Source organism: Hirundo rustica, chromosome 8 (genome assembly GCF_015227805.2).
Source record: "Hirundo rustica isolate bHirRus1 chromosome 8, bHirRus1.pri.v3, whole genome shotgun sequence".
Lineage (NCBI taxonomy): Eukaryota > Metazoa > Chordata > Aves > Passeriformes > Hirundinidae > Hirundo > Hirundo rustica.
This window is the reverse complement of record NC_053457.1, coordinates 9423390-9438206: the sequence shown is the minus strand read 5'-3', so window position 1 is coordinate 9438206 and position 14817 is coordinate 9423390. Positions and strand designations below refer to the sequence as shown.

Sequence of the window (14817 nt, the reverse complement as noted above, 5' to 3'; positions counted from 1 at the left end):
AAAAGTTTTGGTTCATAATCTGTTTGTATATGGAGTAATCTGTAGCTTGAACTGTGAAACACAACCAGCACAGAGGCAGCAGTGAGGGAGGTGAATTGTACAATACGATACAGAGAATGTGTTTACAATATTCTGTGTCATGACATACTGTATTCACGGTTTACTGGCAATCAGTATAAAGTTGCTGCTTTAAATTGTGTCCAAAAATATATCCAATATATTCAGTAGGAATAAAAGGATGCAAAATCAAGTTGAAAACAGGATTTGGCTCAAGTTAGAACCCTCCCATTCAGTGTTACACAAATGTGAGCACGGGAGACCTTGAGTGTCTTGGAGAAGCGGGGTTTTGGTGCCAGTTGTGGTCTCTTTGCTGAGATGCAAGGCAGCTTTCCATGCTGTGGCACTAAGTGAGGGAGCTGAGACTGCAGGTGTAATTGGAAGGGTTTGGAGTCTTGGGAAGCTGCTTCTGCTTAGTCTTTGCAACAGAAAGGCAAATCCACTTACACCATTCCCTGTGAGCAGGTGACTTCTCTTATGGCTGGAGAAATTTGTTGAAAAATCACTACTAGGGTGGAAATCTCTGGGCACCCTGAAGCAGCAGCAGCTTCTGTAAACAGGAGGTAAATGTATCAGGGCAGAAAAATGATCCTGTGTACATCGTCTGTTTCCTATGATCTAATCTGGGACTTCAGGAGGGGGGAAATCCTTTTGTATACTTTAACAGAAGGTTACCCCTGTGCTTAATAAATTCTAGAGAGGAAACTGGTATGTTTTAAGTGGAGCTTTGTGCACTCTGTGAGTATTGGTCTGTGCTGTTCAATGCCAGCCACTGCAGGGACACCCCAACCCCTTTGGTACTTTCCCAGCACGATTAATGCCTGCTCTGTGCTCTGTCAGCCCCACTCTCTCCCTGCCCTGTGGAACAGCTGCCCCCTCACTCCACAGCTGCTCTGAGGACAAGGAGTTGAAGGGGCTGGTGCCCCAGGAGCCTGTGCCCACCCTGCTCCAGGGAGGGGTGGGAGGGAAGGAAGCATTCCTCAGGTATTCAGTACAGGGCATCAATCTCATAGCTCAGCTTGTTCAAAGAAACTTCTCCAGTCCTTTGAGAACCCATTCTCTCCCTGCTACTCTGTCCTCCGTGTCTTGGGATAATTTTGAAGTACTTTTTCCCTGTCTTTGAAAGCCAAGCATGCAGGAGTTCTGCATGTGACTACTTCTAACAAAGAACTTCCAGTCTACTTTAAAAAAATGTGTGCACACCCCCACAGGAAATTCAAGGTATCGTGGTTGAAAGGCTGCCAGGCCCAGCTGTACACGTTCTAATGAACAATGCAGGCTGCAGTTCAAATACTGGAAAATACTCAGTGGAGGAACTAGTCATGCACGGAGGCTGCTGCTCAAACACCAGGGAGACAGACAGGAACTCATTCCACTTGCACAACCAGAGCACAGATGTTCTTCAGCCATGGGAGAAGAGGACCAAATGCCACTGAAATCTATGAATCCTCATTAAGTATTCAAGAGTGTAGAAGCAAATGGGTCATTCTATCCAAGTCTATTTTCTTCCACCAGCTGAGCAAAGCCCCGGTGACAGACACACCAGGGGTCACACTGCGTGTCAGTACCCAAGAGGAGTTTCCCACTAAGCGAGCAGGAGTGTGCCAGAGCCCAGAGCTTCCTGCTCTGGAACACTGCAGCTCCAGGAAGTGGGGAAATGAACTAAAGCACAGCAATCCCATTTGCATGGAAGCACAACAGCAGCAGCTTCCAGACAGGCAAACGGGACATGTGCTGTAGCGGTTTCTGTTGACCATCTTGTAAATGAGACATAATACACGCTTAGGTTGCAATTATTTTTTAATGGAAAAGACTAATCAATGTTTTACATAAATATCAATTAGTGACAACAAGTCAGTTGAGTAAAGGAATACATACCCCCAAGTTTTAAAGGCTCATAATGAACTGACAAAGTAGCACACAATGACAACTACATGGAATTAATGGGAAGAGGTGGGCTGCACGTCAATCACCTTCATTAAGTTCAACTGCCAATCACATCGGGCTGTTACTGGAGTTAGTCACAGTGCAGTCTTCTCATGCAGCAACAAGGACGCATGTGAAGGGGAAAGTGAACTCCTAAAACACCTCTCTGCCTCCAGCAGAAAGCCCTGCCTATGAAAGTACAAAAGCCTCAAGTGTTTTGCTGCTGTTGAGCCCTTTCAGGGCCTGGTTTCAGATGTGCAGTTTCCCCTTCTCAGACTAAAAACTTGAATGAATGCACAGGATCGATCGGACAGGAACGTGTTCACACTGCAAAGTGAGACCAAGGTCGGATCTTAACAATAATTTCTTTTCTACAGGGTTGTGAAGAACTCAAATCACTGTTATTCCCAGGCAGGCTGCAGGGATGGGGAGAAAGGGGGGCCTATTTTCATAGTTATTAAGAGCATTTTGTTAAGTGAGTAGAAGCTGCACCAGAAACTACCGAACTTCACAGTTTTTCCACAGAGCCTGACAGGCATGATCCACGTTTCCATAGAAGAAACTATGCACTCATTCCTACAGGCTCAAAAGGCTTTATCTGAAGAGGTATTGCTCGTGTTAGGTCCACAGCTTCAGGGAGATCCGAGTTACTGGACCCCACTTTCACAGACATAATCACATGGAAACCACAGATTAAATACCTTTAAACTGCATCAGTGGGAGCCACAGTTTGCCAAGTTAGTGTTTCCCAATCAAACAGCATGACATCAATCTGCTGAAGGCATCTAATTCCCCAAATATTACCTTTAAATATTATGTGGCTAAGATGCCTGCTTTCCAGTGGTTTAGTCAATAAAAATTCATTATGAATTACCTAGAACGAACAGAAACCCACATTTCATTTTACAGCTTTTTCAGTGACATTCAAATGGTTTCTAATTGCTGGGGACACAGTAGGGTCTGATCTACTGGTGCATGAAAATTAACACCCCACCCTGTTCTCTGAAAGGCTCAAAATTCACAAGAGGTTTTGATTTAAGAGTAAGTTACCAATTCTCCTGTCACATGTTAGGTCCCACAAATCCATGTATTTTTCAAAGTCTGGATTTCACATATTTAGCTGGGAAATGCACCAACACAAGATGCAAATGAAACCTCTGAAGTGAGCAACTGCTCCATAAAACAAGTTGCTTGCAAGTACAGCCTAAGTAAGCTGGAACCCAACTCATGACAAAGTTGTAGCAGCTGAAAGGAACAGCAGCACTTCTGAAGTCTCTGTCAAAGATGGACATTGCACAGCACCAGGAAAATTCTGCTTTATACCTGCACTGAAGTGACAACCCATTCAAGATCCTTGTATTCCCATAACAGATACAAATTTGCTAACACCTCTAAAAGCATCAGATTGCTTATGGTCAGTAGGTTTACATTTCAGAATTCATGGCAACGAAAAGGGATCTTCTGCACCTTAACCCTGTTAGATAAGGAATCTTTCTTTTTGTTATAATTTTAGAAGAGAAAGCAGACGGCCAAACACAAAACACAAGCACTCAGCTGGCTGCAGTCACTCAGCGTCATGTGCGACTGATAGCACGAAGGGTTGATTTCAGTCCTTCCAGTTCTTCACATCTAAACAAATTTAAAGTAGGGTTATTCTCTCTGATAAACAGCAACGCTTTGGAGAAGAAACAACGGTAAGATACCCTTGGAAAAAAGTGATATTAACATTCCTCCCAGAACTGAGTATACTGCCTTTTAGGGTTTTAAGTACTAAGGACCATTTTCATTAATTTCAAGAAAACAACAAAGAGTTATCATCAGAAAGGAAAAACATGATGTCAGCTGTAAATACATTACTAAGGTAAGAAAGAAGCTGCCTGGAGATTGACACATTAATTCCATATCTTAGTTACAATCAGACTTACCAAGTGTCAATCACTTGAGAGGTTTACACAAGAACAGGACTAATTCCCTCCCTGGCCTGTGACCAAAAGAGGAGGAATAATAACAAAGAATGGTCCAAGCTGTTACAAAGGTCTACAGGGAGGAAATTACTACACTGTTAAACATAAAGAAGTGAAGAATTGTTAATCGCTAAAGAACTGAAGATGACCATTAGCTGCCAGTGCCTGTGTTCTGTACTCCCAAGCTATGATTAGGCTCAGCTGCTCTTACATGTTCTGTGTCCTACCTGTAAAGGAGATCGATACAGCCATTTTTCATTATCTCCACTGAGTTTCATACAGGCAAAAAGGTCACAAACTGTAGGAAGGCCAAAGTCCTGAAAGAGAAGTCACCTTAATTACCAATCCCATACATAAATACATTCTGATGCATCTTCAAATTCTGTTCAAAACCAAAACTGATTTTTGAGTCTTTGAGATTAATTCTTTTAGTATACTGCATTTGGTATAACATATTAACTTGTTTAGTGCCAAGTAACTAATAATTGTGGAAACCTTAAAAAAGCCAAGAAACCTAAAAACTTTCAGTCAGTATTATCCAGAAGAGCTACGATTTTGGAAGAGAACGAAGTCATTAAATTCAGTAAAGCAATAAACCTGGCACATAAGACACATAAGTATCAAAAACTTCTGCTCACTTGTGCTTTCTTGCGTAGAAGCCATTTATCTTCCACTGGAGGCGGGTTTGCATTTTCTAGGTCATTTGAAGTCAACACCCAACTGTTTACATTTAAGGGAAGGTGGAACGGAGCCAAGAGGTCTAGGAAAGGACTCTTGAAACTCTTGTCTGCTTTTTCCCGACTCTCCTTTTCTTCTGTGCTTTCTGCTTTGTGCTCAGCCTTGGCCAGCCAGCTCGTCAGAGGCCTCTCAAGCAATGCTTTCCAGGGTTCTGCGATCTCTGCTGAATAATCTGCTTTCTCTGCACTCACGGGCTCCCCCGGGAGCTGCTGTGCAGGGCTAAGCCAGGAGCTGGCAGCAAACTTGGTCTTCTCATGCTCGGGGTCTGGTACATCTCTCTGGCCGACCGGAACTCCATTTTTGTCCTTCCCATCTCTCTTCAGAAGCCATTTGCAAAGAGCCTCTTTTCCACAGTTGTCATCACACACGCATTCTGAAAAGCTGGCACACAGATCGTTAGCTTTGCACACATCTTCCACTTTGAAGGGGGCCTGAGGATGCTGAAGCAGCCAAGCATTTACAGCAGATGTAGTGGGTGATTTCTTTCCATCAAGATGCTCATTCAGGCACTTCAGATTTCCCAGGTTCTCAATTTCCACGCTCCTGCTCTGGCTGCCACGACAACTGGTACAAGTTTCAGCTTTGAGGAGCCAATCATTCAAATTGCATTCTTCCCGAAAAGGTTTAAATTCATTCTTCCATTTCTCATCTGAAGCAATACTTCCATTCTCTGTGTCAGGAGTAAGCAGCCAGTCAGAAAGGTCCATCTCTTCTTGTCCAAGGGATTCTAATTCCTCCATCTTTTCAAAAGTGGAAAAGGATGAGTTAAGAGTAGAGGTGGAGTCCTTGCGACCAGGGGAATCTGTTTTCCCAGCAACGTCGCGCTGCTGATTGTGCAGGAGCCAGTTCTCCAAATCCTTCAGATTTCCCCAAGCTTGCTCAAAATAGCAGACTTTGGAAGATTTCGAATCCTAGTAAAGACACATTGAGACACATCTATTAAAACTACAAGGCAATGTTGGGTAACTGTTTGCATAGTTAGAGCTCAGAGCGTTCAGCCAGTAAGTGCCAAAGCCTCAGCTGAACACGAGGCAGAATGAAGGGTACTACAGAAGGTTTAATTCCCACCACATTCTGCTTGCAGTCAGATACTGTGTTCTCCCCTCTGTTCAAAACTAGGTTAGTGCACAAAAGGTTTACCTGGCTGGCCTCTGCCACACATTTCTGGGTAACCCATTCCTCAAGGTTGGTGCTGGGAACATAGGGAGCCTGGCGCACACCCGCAGGCCTGCTTCCGAGTAACCAGTCAGCCAGAGAGGCACTCGCTGTCCCACACAGCGCCTGCTGCTGAGAGAACGCCCTTGGTTAGGAGAAGGACTGACTGCTGAGCCAGCCTGTGGTGAACACCGACACAGGCATGCAGCAGGCATCAGCATTTCTGCACCAAAAGGAAAAACAGCCCCCTCTCATTACAAAAAAAGCCCAGAGGAATTGGATAGTTCCATCATCAAGGGACATTCAATTAAAAAATCCTGTCAGTCACTCCACATACACTTTTATACTTGGTTCTTGCCTGTCTGTTCCTGAAGCAGCTACAGTATCAGATCATTCTGCTCACCACAGCCACTGTTACTGGCCACTCCGGCATCCTGACAAACACAAGCCGTTACTCAAGCTCACATAACGTACTTGAGTTCTCCTCTTCCCTCTAATGCAATTAAACACTCACACACAGGTCAATCTTACCTGCTCACAGTTCATCAGGGCACAAGTCTGTCCTGGGAACCAGGGAGAAACATTCTCTCTCTCTGAGGTTTGCTGAAAGGAAAGTAAAACTTAATTTAAATCTCCATTTTGTCCAGTTTCTAGGACAAATTCTACAATAAAGCAGAAGTGAAGCACGGTTAGAAATGCTCAGTGCTTTATGGCTAACAGTGTTCTCAACATTTACAAACAGAATGGAGAAAGATTGACTATGAGAATACTACCTTGAGTCTGCTTCCTTTAACAGGATTGTCTCTAATAATACAGGAAATATGCTGCTTACATAAGAATCCCAAAATACTTTTATCACAGAAAGCATCTACAATGCTTTAACTACTGCCAGCTAAAGAAAACAGTAACAAATTTTCTGGGATAGGGCAGGAATGCAGTAGTCATTCCCTCAGCCTCTGCCAAAATACATTAGATTACATGTACGTAACTAAACTCAGAGAAAACTACATGCAATAATTAATAAACCACTGTGTATTTATTATACAGCTAAAATTATATGACTCATGCACAGGATCCATTCAAGCTGTCACTAAAAGCAAAAATACCACCTGGAATATACTGGACTACTGAAAAAAAAAACCAAAAAAAAACCACCTTGAGGCAAGTATTCCAACCCAGGGAAGTCCTGCTGCTTACCATTGTTTTAATGGAACCAAATGAGGTAATGGCTTGGCGAAGGTAAGATGTGTCAGCCTCAAAATTCAGGATGGAAGACTCTTCAGGTTTAAGGGTAAGACTTTCCAGTCTGAAAGAGTAAGGTGATAGTTACAGAAAGGAAAAGAAATTACAATCTTCTTCATCTGTCCTGGTTTGGAAGCCAGTCCATTATTTCATAAAAAGGCTTTCAAGCCACTTGGCAGTAATTAGGTAACAAAGAGACTTTTGATACGGCATACGAGAAAGGAATGGCTATCTACAAACCAAGAACAGAATAAATTGCCAGCAAAACACAAGTTTCACCTTCTTACTTCAACTGTCATCAATAACTAACTTTTGAAATAGTTGCATAAATGAGTCCCTCTCCTGCTTCGTCACCTCAGACTACTTTAAAGTTCTTATTTACAGGAACTATTAAAAATATAGGAACAGTGGGATCTATTATTAGTTCTATTAGAATAAAAAAAAATCAGATTAAATTTGTATGTTAAAATAAACCCAAGGGTGTTAACTTGCATCATAAAATACATTTACCTCTCCAGGCAACTTGAAATCTGGTTTGCCAGTTCGTTACTGTAGGAGCGTTCCAGCTGATGGATAAGGCAATTGAACTGTCCCAAGTACTGCACGGAAGACAAAGCACACGTCACTGTTTCGGTTTCCAGCACTCAAATCCAGCCAGTACCCGCACGGACAGCGTTCGCTTGGAGACGCCAGCGCAGCAACCCACACCAAGCCTTACCCAGTAGAGCTGCTGCGCCTGCTGCTGCAGGGCCTCCTCCTTGAGCTGCTGCACGAGATCCACCTGCTCCAAGAGCCACACCTCACGGCTGCGCAGGCACTCCAGCTGCCGGCTGATGTGGCTGTGGATCTTGGCCTTCACCTGCCGGGGAACACACAGCATTTCCCGTCTGTCGAGCGCAGTGAGCGTACATCTGCCGCGCTCGTTGCAGACCGCCGTTTGTCAGCGCAAGTGGCAATTCTGGAGCGATTTATTTCTCAAAAATTCATGGCAGTCACCCACAGCACCACATGCCTCAGGTCAGTAACAGTGCTGAGGCTGCCTTTAAAGATGTATCAAAGAATAATGCTCTTTGTAATCTCTCTCTATTCTGATGTTTCAATCAACAGCTTTAGGAAATTCTGCACGCCTGAGCTAGTACTACAGGAGTACCTTTATCAAGAGCATGGCCAAATGACACGGCAAGGTGGTTGCAAATTGCTAGGAAAATTTCAGACCACCGTGATAATAGTAAATACTCTGGAATAATAAAAACGTTAATTGAATTCATGTTAGTTGTTAAAAAAAATCTTTAAGTAAGTAATTTAAAATTACCTCTCGCCAGTTTTCCTTAATCTGCTGTTCAGCTTTGACAATTCCAGATATAGCTGTTTCCAAGTCCTTCTTTGCTTGAAGGCACTTTGCCAGAGTCTCACTGCTGCAGGAATTTCTATTTCTATCTTGTGGTGGACTCATTCTTGAAGTGTTCCTAAAACACAAAGGAAAAAACAATTTCTTAATAGTTTCTATTCCTCTTTAACAGAAGAGGAAGGGCATCATATGAAGAACCATCTGCTCTACTTCACTAGAAAAGGTGAACAAAAAAGCCCCTAAGACCCTACACAGATGCCAAGTTTTCTAAACATAGATAAAGCTCTCCTCCAGGAGCAACAGCAGTCTCTCAAACACCTCAGCCCACGGAATTTGCACAATCACAGGAAAACCAACAGATATTTGACAACATCTTCAGCCACAGGAGTTTAGGCAATCCTCCCCTGCCAGTTTCCTTCCTCCAGCTTTTATGCCTAGTCACAAACTCCAGAGCTGCAGGGTTGATTCAGGGAAGGTTCAACAGCAATGCTGGAGCTGGGGGAGAATGGCCTGGCCAGGGTCAGGAGATATTCCAGCCATCCTTTTTTTTCCTGCAGGCAAATGAGCTGGCTCCCATAAATGAGAAAATTCCAATACAGCTTCATCAACTGAAAACCCACATGTTGCTACAAAGATCACTCTTTACAAGCTGCAAAGGCCAGAACTTTTAACAGCTACCCATTATCTTGTTCTGATCACAGCTGTGGTAACTTAGCTTCAGCACGGTCTCAAGTAGAAGGGGCCCAGATACAAAATTTCTACAGCAGGTATACTGGTAAGGATTCTGCAAGGGGAAAGGATAGAATGGATTTTTAGTAAAAATGGGAAGGATCAGTGTAAGCACTTTTCCTAAACAGTGGGTTATTCGTCATGGCAGAGTTTGAATTCTCCTGTCAGTTTCATTGGATTCCTGAAGCACTAAACATTCATACTATTTGTTCTATTTAAAACAAATCCTCGGCAATGACAGCTATGGAAGTTCCCAGCAGATTTAAAGCATACACATGTGCCAACCTAAAATGTCACAGATTTTACCACTGCTCTGGAGGGAACAGAAAGTAGTTTTGATAACAAGACAACCATGAGCTTGTGATACTGAGCAGCTTTTTAGTCTGCAATTTCCAAGCCCCATGATCCTATAAATTGCAACCCAAAAGTCCTTCTACAGCCAAGATCTACCAGACAGTTATAAAAGTGTGTGTTAGACACAGGAGAGGGCTAAGAGTAGCTTGCAAGTGGAAGTTGACAGAAAAAGTAATGTTCTCCGTGGGGCAGGAGCAGAGGCTGCACCTCCCTTAGTTCCCTCAACACCACGGGCTTCCTGTCTCTCCAGCACCTCAGGACACAAGGCACAGAAGCCAACCCAAGATCCTGCACACAACTCAATCCAATCCCATCCTCACCATAATATCTCATCTTCTAGGAACTGCAGAGAACAAATACAAGAGAAGAGAACCCAAATGTAATCTTTAAGCTTATGTTATTTTGCACCAAAGCAGACGGGGCAGAAGTCTGAAATACATCATTCTCCATGCTGTGCTCTGAACGCAGTTTTGTCCTGGTATTTGCATACCCTAGCTTGTCCACAGGTTCACTTCTGTAAGGTTTCATGATCTTCACCATGCTAGCACTGTTCAATAAAAAGTAAGCTAAGCTTTTTCTCACAACACTCACTACTTTACATCGCTTTTCAACTCCCATGTACAACCTACAAGAAGTAGAAGCCAACAGTGCAAGTGGGAGCCCTAATTCTCAGATGTAATCTAACAAGTAGATGACAACAATACACCCAGCCAAGAAAACAAGGATATTAGATACCTTAAAAACTATCATATACTCAAAAGTAAATTAAAAAAAAATCATATTGGTTATTATTTAATTTTTTATATACTTATATAACAACAGTCAAAGACTGAAAGGCTAAATAAAACTACCATATTTGCTCACACAATAGATAATGTACTTAACTCATGTGAAAATTATGTTTACCTACTTTATCACACTCTGTATTAGCAACTTCACAATGGCACAACTGAATTCAAGAAGCTTACACACGCTTCTCTGATGATCTCTGGAAACACTGTTTGTTGCTTTTCCTTCTTTCGATGATTGCAAGAGACTCACTCCAGAATGTATAGAGAAAATGAATGCTGCCTTTCTCCAGCCAGCCAGCTCCTGTTAAAATGGCTGTTAGGCTTTGTTGCAAATAAGCCAGTCAAACTCACATGTTGAGCATGAGAGCCAATCCACACCCTTCTTTTCAATTTCCACGAGCCTCTAACAAAACTAAGTGGGGGCAAGCACCTATTTCCTTGCTTCCCAGTTACTCCCAAATAGCACTGAGAATTTAGACGTTTTCAGGTCACACGCACTGAAACACCGACGATCGCACACTTCGGCTCAACAGTAACAAAATACAATTACTTCCGCAAGAAGACGCACGGCTGCAACGCACCGCCACCCGCCCCGGCCATTTCCGTGCCATCAAAGCGTTTCCAAGCGCACGGGGGTCCCCATCAGCCCCCGCTACGTGCGTCACGGGACGCACACCCCCGGCAGATGAGCTCGCACTTACTCTCCGCGCTCAGGAAGCAACCCGCGATGTCCTGCTTACAACGCAGCTTCCATTCCCAGGCACGGCCTCCGGAACGCTCCCAACCCCGCTAATTCCGCTCCAAGCCCTGGCTCCCCGGAGCGGCCCCGAGCCTTATCGGGGCGGCCCAGCCCGCGCCCCGCCCCGGCCACCGCGCCCGGCCGAGCCGCACGTCGGCAGCGCCGGGGCGGGCCCGCGGCGGGCCGCGACCACCGGGACCGTGCCGGGCGGGGAGCGGGCCCGGCGCACCCGCTGTGCCCCGGCCTGGCTCCGCTCAGCGCCTCCAAACATCCAGCCAGCAGTTCAAACCGCGAAACCTCAACGTTTTGCAACAAAACCGCGATTTCTTGCAACTCCAGAAGTGTGGCAATGTGCCTTCTTCGCGCAGCAACAAAGCAGACCCGAGCGCTGAGGCATCCAGCGCGGAGAAGGCATCCATTGCAGCAGCAAGACAGAAAGAGCTGCGAGCGGAGCCAGCTGCCGAGCTCGGCCTTCCATCCCCGGCCATGCACAGCCCAGCAGAGAGGCTCCCCATCAGCACTGAGCCAGAAATCCTGACACTGAGCTGCCTGGATGCAGGCTAGCTCCTGGAAGGACCAAAATGACATGAGCACATGCACACACACACAGTTCTTGTCACATCTACTCTCGCTTCCACAAATTCACACACACAGCTGAGGAAAGCACACAGAATGAATGGCCTCGGATGGAAAGAACCTCGGAGATCACCTGGTTCCAACACCTCTCACTAGACCGGGGTGCCCAGTGCCCCATCCAGCCTGGCCTTCAATGGGATGTGCCATGCACGTGTCCTCATCTGCACATAATCAGTAAAAATGTTATACCATGAAACCAAAAGAACTGCCTGAATGATGAGGAAGATGACATTATTGTTCCTAATAGTAAAATAACTACCAGTTTTTACAGGAAGACTTTTGGCTCGCTGCAGAGGTGTCACCACAAGACCCTGCAGCAGCAACTCGTGGTCACAGGTCCTCTGTGCAACCCCCTGGCTGCCTACACTCCACCCCTGAGATGTTAATTCCCATAGGGCAGAAACCGCTGGACAAACAGAATGTTAAGCTTTTAATTAAATATCTGGTGGCTGGGGAACAGAGGAGGAGGAGGAGACAGCCCTGCTTCTTCTGCACAGTGTGGAAACAGGCCGGCAGGAAACTGGTTCTACCAGCTTTTCACTCTCCATCCAAGCTGCCCTTGGGAAGAGCAGTTTTTCATTTCATATGGGTGTGGAAAATCACCTCAAACACAGGGCTGTGCGGAGCCTTTGTTGGGGAAAAGCTTCTGAAGGGAATGAAGCCTGCCATTGAACAGGCTCTATCTATAGATGTGGATTGATTTCTTCCATTTGGCAGGACAAGGCTGCTCCAAAGGCCTCACTGACCTGTCTTTATGTGGCTTTAAACCAGCTGGCTTGTTTGAACTGAAATCCCCATGGATTTCCATCTAACCCCTCCAAAAAACAGCAGTTCCTCTTAAGAAGCTCTCCCAAATTAGGTACGTGGGACTTGTGGTCAGGGAGTGAAGTACTCTAAGTACACAAGCTGAATATGAGAACTTCCCATTTACATCCAAGCATAACAAGCACTTTGTACAGTGCAGCATCAGTATTATGTGCCAGTATTCATATGGAGCTCCTGCTGGGGAAATTATTTTACTCCAAAATAAGTATATAACACCCTATTTTTTAAGTCACAAGCCATGAGAAGGGAAAAAAAAAATAACCTTTACCAGTTTTGAGTAAGAGAAAAAGTGAAATAAACACCTTAAGAAATAGTAACAGAATTTTCAGGTATTATTTTTCTAAAATTCCGTTAGTTTTCCCCTGTCTGCATGGCAGATGGTCTGTGCCACAGACCTTAACACATGTGACTGCCTTTTCTGCCTGTTTTAGCCCCGAAGCAGCCTGGCCAGTGCACAAAGCACTTGTACTGAGACACCCTCACAAGGGCTGGGCTCTGAACAGTCACAAGTCACTAAGGCAGCTGTGAAGAAGTCCGATCACCATTTTATTCCATCTGTCATAAATAAATATTTTACGCACAACAAGCATGTAACTGAAATCACAAAGTATCTGAATATGAAGGCCTGAAATCTCTATGCTATAATTACTGACAATACCAAAGAAGATAGCCCAGAGTGGGGAACACTTATCTTAACGCAGATTGCACATTATAACACATCTTCCAGACTACTGCACTTAAAACCCCTTCGGAAAACAAGTGGCAAACCCCTGGTTCTGCCTGAAGCATATGGCCCCAAAGATACCACCGCTGCGCTCTCTGCACATCCATCTATCCCATGCTGTGCACTCGCAGCGTGATGAACAGTGGTTTTTACATGGCTGCCAGCTTTTTTCTGCTCCCGTGACTGCATACCTTATCCTAAGTCTCAGAGGAAGGCAACCTTGTTCCTCTGTCAGCTTTTCTCTTTAATCCCAGCCATAAACATCGAGTTTAAAGCTGACAGAATGCTTAGCAAACCTCCGGAAGCTCTGGCTCATACCGCTTACCAGCATCGAACAACACAGGTCTGACAAACTTTCAGCAAACACGATGCGGCACAACCCCCACCATTCCTAACCCAGACATTTACCGCTTATATAACCTCTGAGGAGCGCAGCTGCTAACAAAAGATTCTGTCTTTGCAATTAGGAACGTGGCTTTAGGAGCGCTCGCGGCACAACCTCTCCGGGACACGGAGAGCGAGATCGGTACCAAACCCCGTCTCCGCGTCCCGTGTGAGCCCCGCGTCGCGAAGCGTCCATTTCCCGAGCGCCCTGAACGACCCAGGCCGGATGCCTGGGCACGTCCCGCACCGCGGCACGGAATGCCCACGAGGTGCCAAGGGGATGCCTTACGGGATTCCTTACGGGACTCCTCACGGGATCTCTCCCGGATCCCCCCCGGATGTCTCCCCCCCGCCCCGCCGGCCCCGCCGCCCCCTCACCGCCGTCCGCTCGCCGCTCCCTCAGCCCCGCGCCGTCCGCCCGCCCGCCGGCCCCGCGCGCTCTCGCGAGACCGCCGGCCCACGCGCCCCCTGCCGGCGCGGCGGAGCGGCGGCGGCGGCGCTGAGGGAGCGCTGAGGGGCGGTGAGGGGCGGTGCTGCTGCTGCTCCTCCCGGCAGCCCAAATCCGGGAATCACGGCTGACCCGGCACGGCAAATCCTCCGAGCACACGTGTGTCGTGAGGCGAGCCACCGGTTTGGGTCTTTTTCGCGTCCACCGGAAATTTCCCAGAGTGCCTGGCTTGGTTTGGCTTTCCACAGTACAGGGAAAGGGTTTTCCTTTCCGCAAGTGGGAAGCACGGCGAAACACCTCCCAGTATGGCCATCCCTCTTTCCAGCTGGGAAAAGGATCCAGTTACTGCTCCTCGCGCTTTGGCTGTTCAGGGGCGAGGAGATCAGCTCAGCCGGCCAGAGCCGATAGCGCCGGGATGTGGGATTGATCCCTGTGGGGGCCATTCAGGAGCTGGACTCCGTGATCCTTGTGGGTGCTTTCCAACACAGACTGTTCTGTGATTCTGTGAGATTCCAGCCTGTCAGTGACCACCTGGCCCGCACATTTGTGAAGCGCTGCTTTTTCTAGATGTGTGCACAGCACTTAAGCTTCACAGAGAATGTATGGGGACTCCAAGCAGAAAGGACTTCAAATGGAAATCTAAGTAATTGAGTACGTGTGGTAGCTGAGACAATTTCCTACACATTTCCTCCTCTGGGCACAGACCAAGGAACGGTTCTGGATAGGACCTTACTCGCAGTTACAAATACAAATTATT

At 46.0% G+C, this 14817-nt stretch overlaps 1 protein-coding gene across 8 annotated transcripts; it reads right to left on the bottom strand.

Annotated features, from left to right (window-relative positions):
* Positions 1 to 1839: 1839 nt before the first annotated feature.
* On the bottom strand, positions 1840 to 14047 carry NCOA4 (nuclear receptor coactivator 4). Of its 8 annotated transcripts, none has more exons than XM_040070871.2 (10): positions 13991 to 14047; positions 8395 to 8548; positions 7801 to 7941; positions 7593 to 7681; positions 7038 to 7146; positions 6372 to 6443; positions 5826 to 5972; positions 4586 to 5596; positions 4175 to 4264; positions 1840 to 3612 (listed from the first exon to the last, which is right to left on the bottom strand). In XM_040070871.2, the coding sequence occupies exons 2-10, from the start codon at positions 8533 to 8535 to the stop codon at positions 3607 to 3609; spliced, it is 1806 nt and encodes a 601-aa protein (XP_039926805.1). In that variant the 5' UTR covers positions 8536 to 8548; positions 13991 to 14047; the 3' UTR covers positions 1840 to 3606. The 8 variants fall into 8 exon arrangements, with proteins under 8 accessions (XP_039926805.1, XP_039926809.1, XP_039926813.1 ...); XM_040070875.2 differs by having other exon boundaries at positions 5826 to 5969; XM_040070879.2 differs by lacking the exon at positions 13991 to 14047 and adding an exon at positions 13637 to 13933 and having other exon boundaries at positions 5826 to 5969.
* Positions 14048 to 14817: the final 770 nt, after the last annotated feature.

Coding starts and splice junctions, on each gene's coding strand:
- NCOA4 (XM_040070871.2), bottom strand. CDS start 8,535: ATGAGTCCACCACAAGATAGAAATAGAAATTCCTGCAGCAGTGAGACT. Junction 7,147..7,592: donor ATTTCAAGTTGCCTGGAGAG/GTAAATGTATTT, acceptor TTACTCTTTCAG/ACTGGAAAGTCTTACCCTTA. Junction 4,265..4,585: donor TTCTACGCAAGAAAGCACAA/GTGAGCAGAAGT, acceptor CTTCTCTTTCAG/GACTTTGGCCTTCCTACAGT.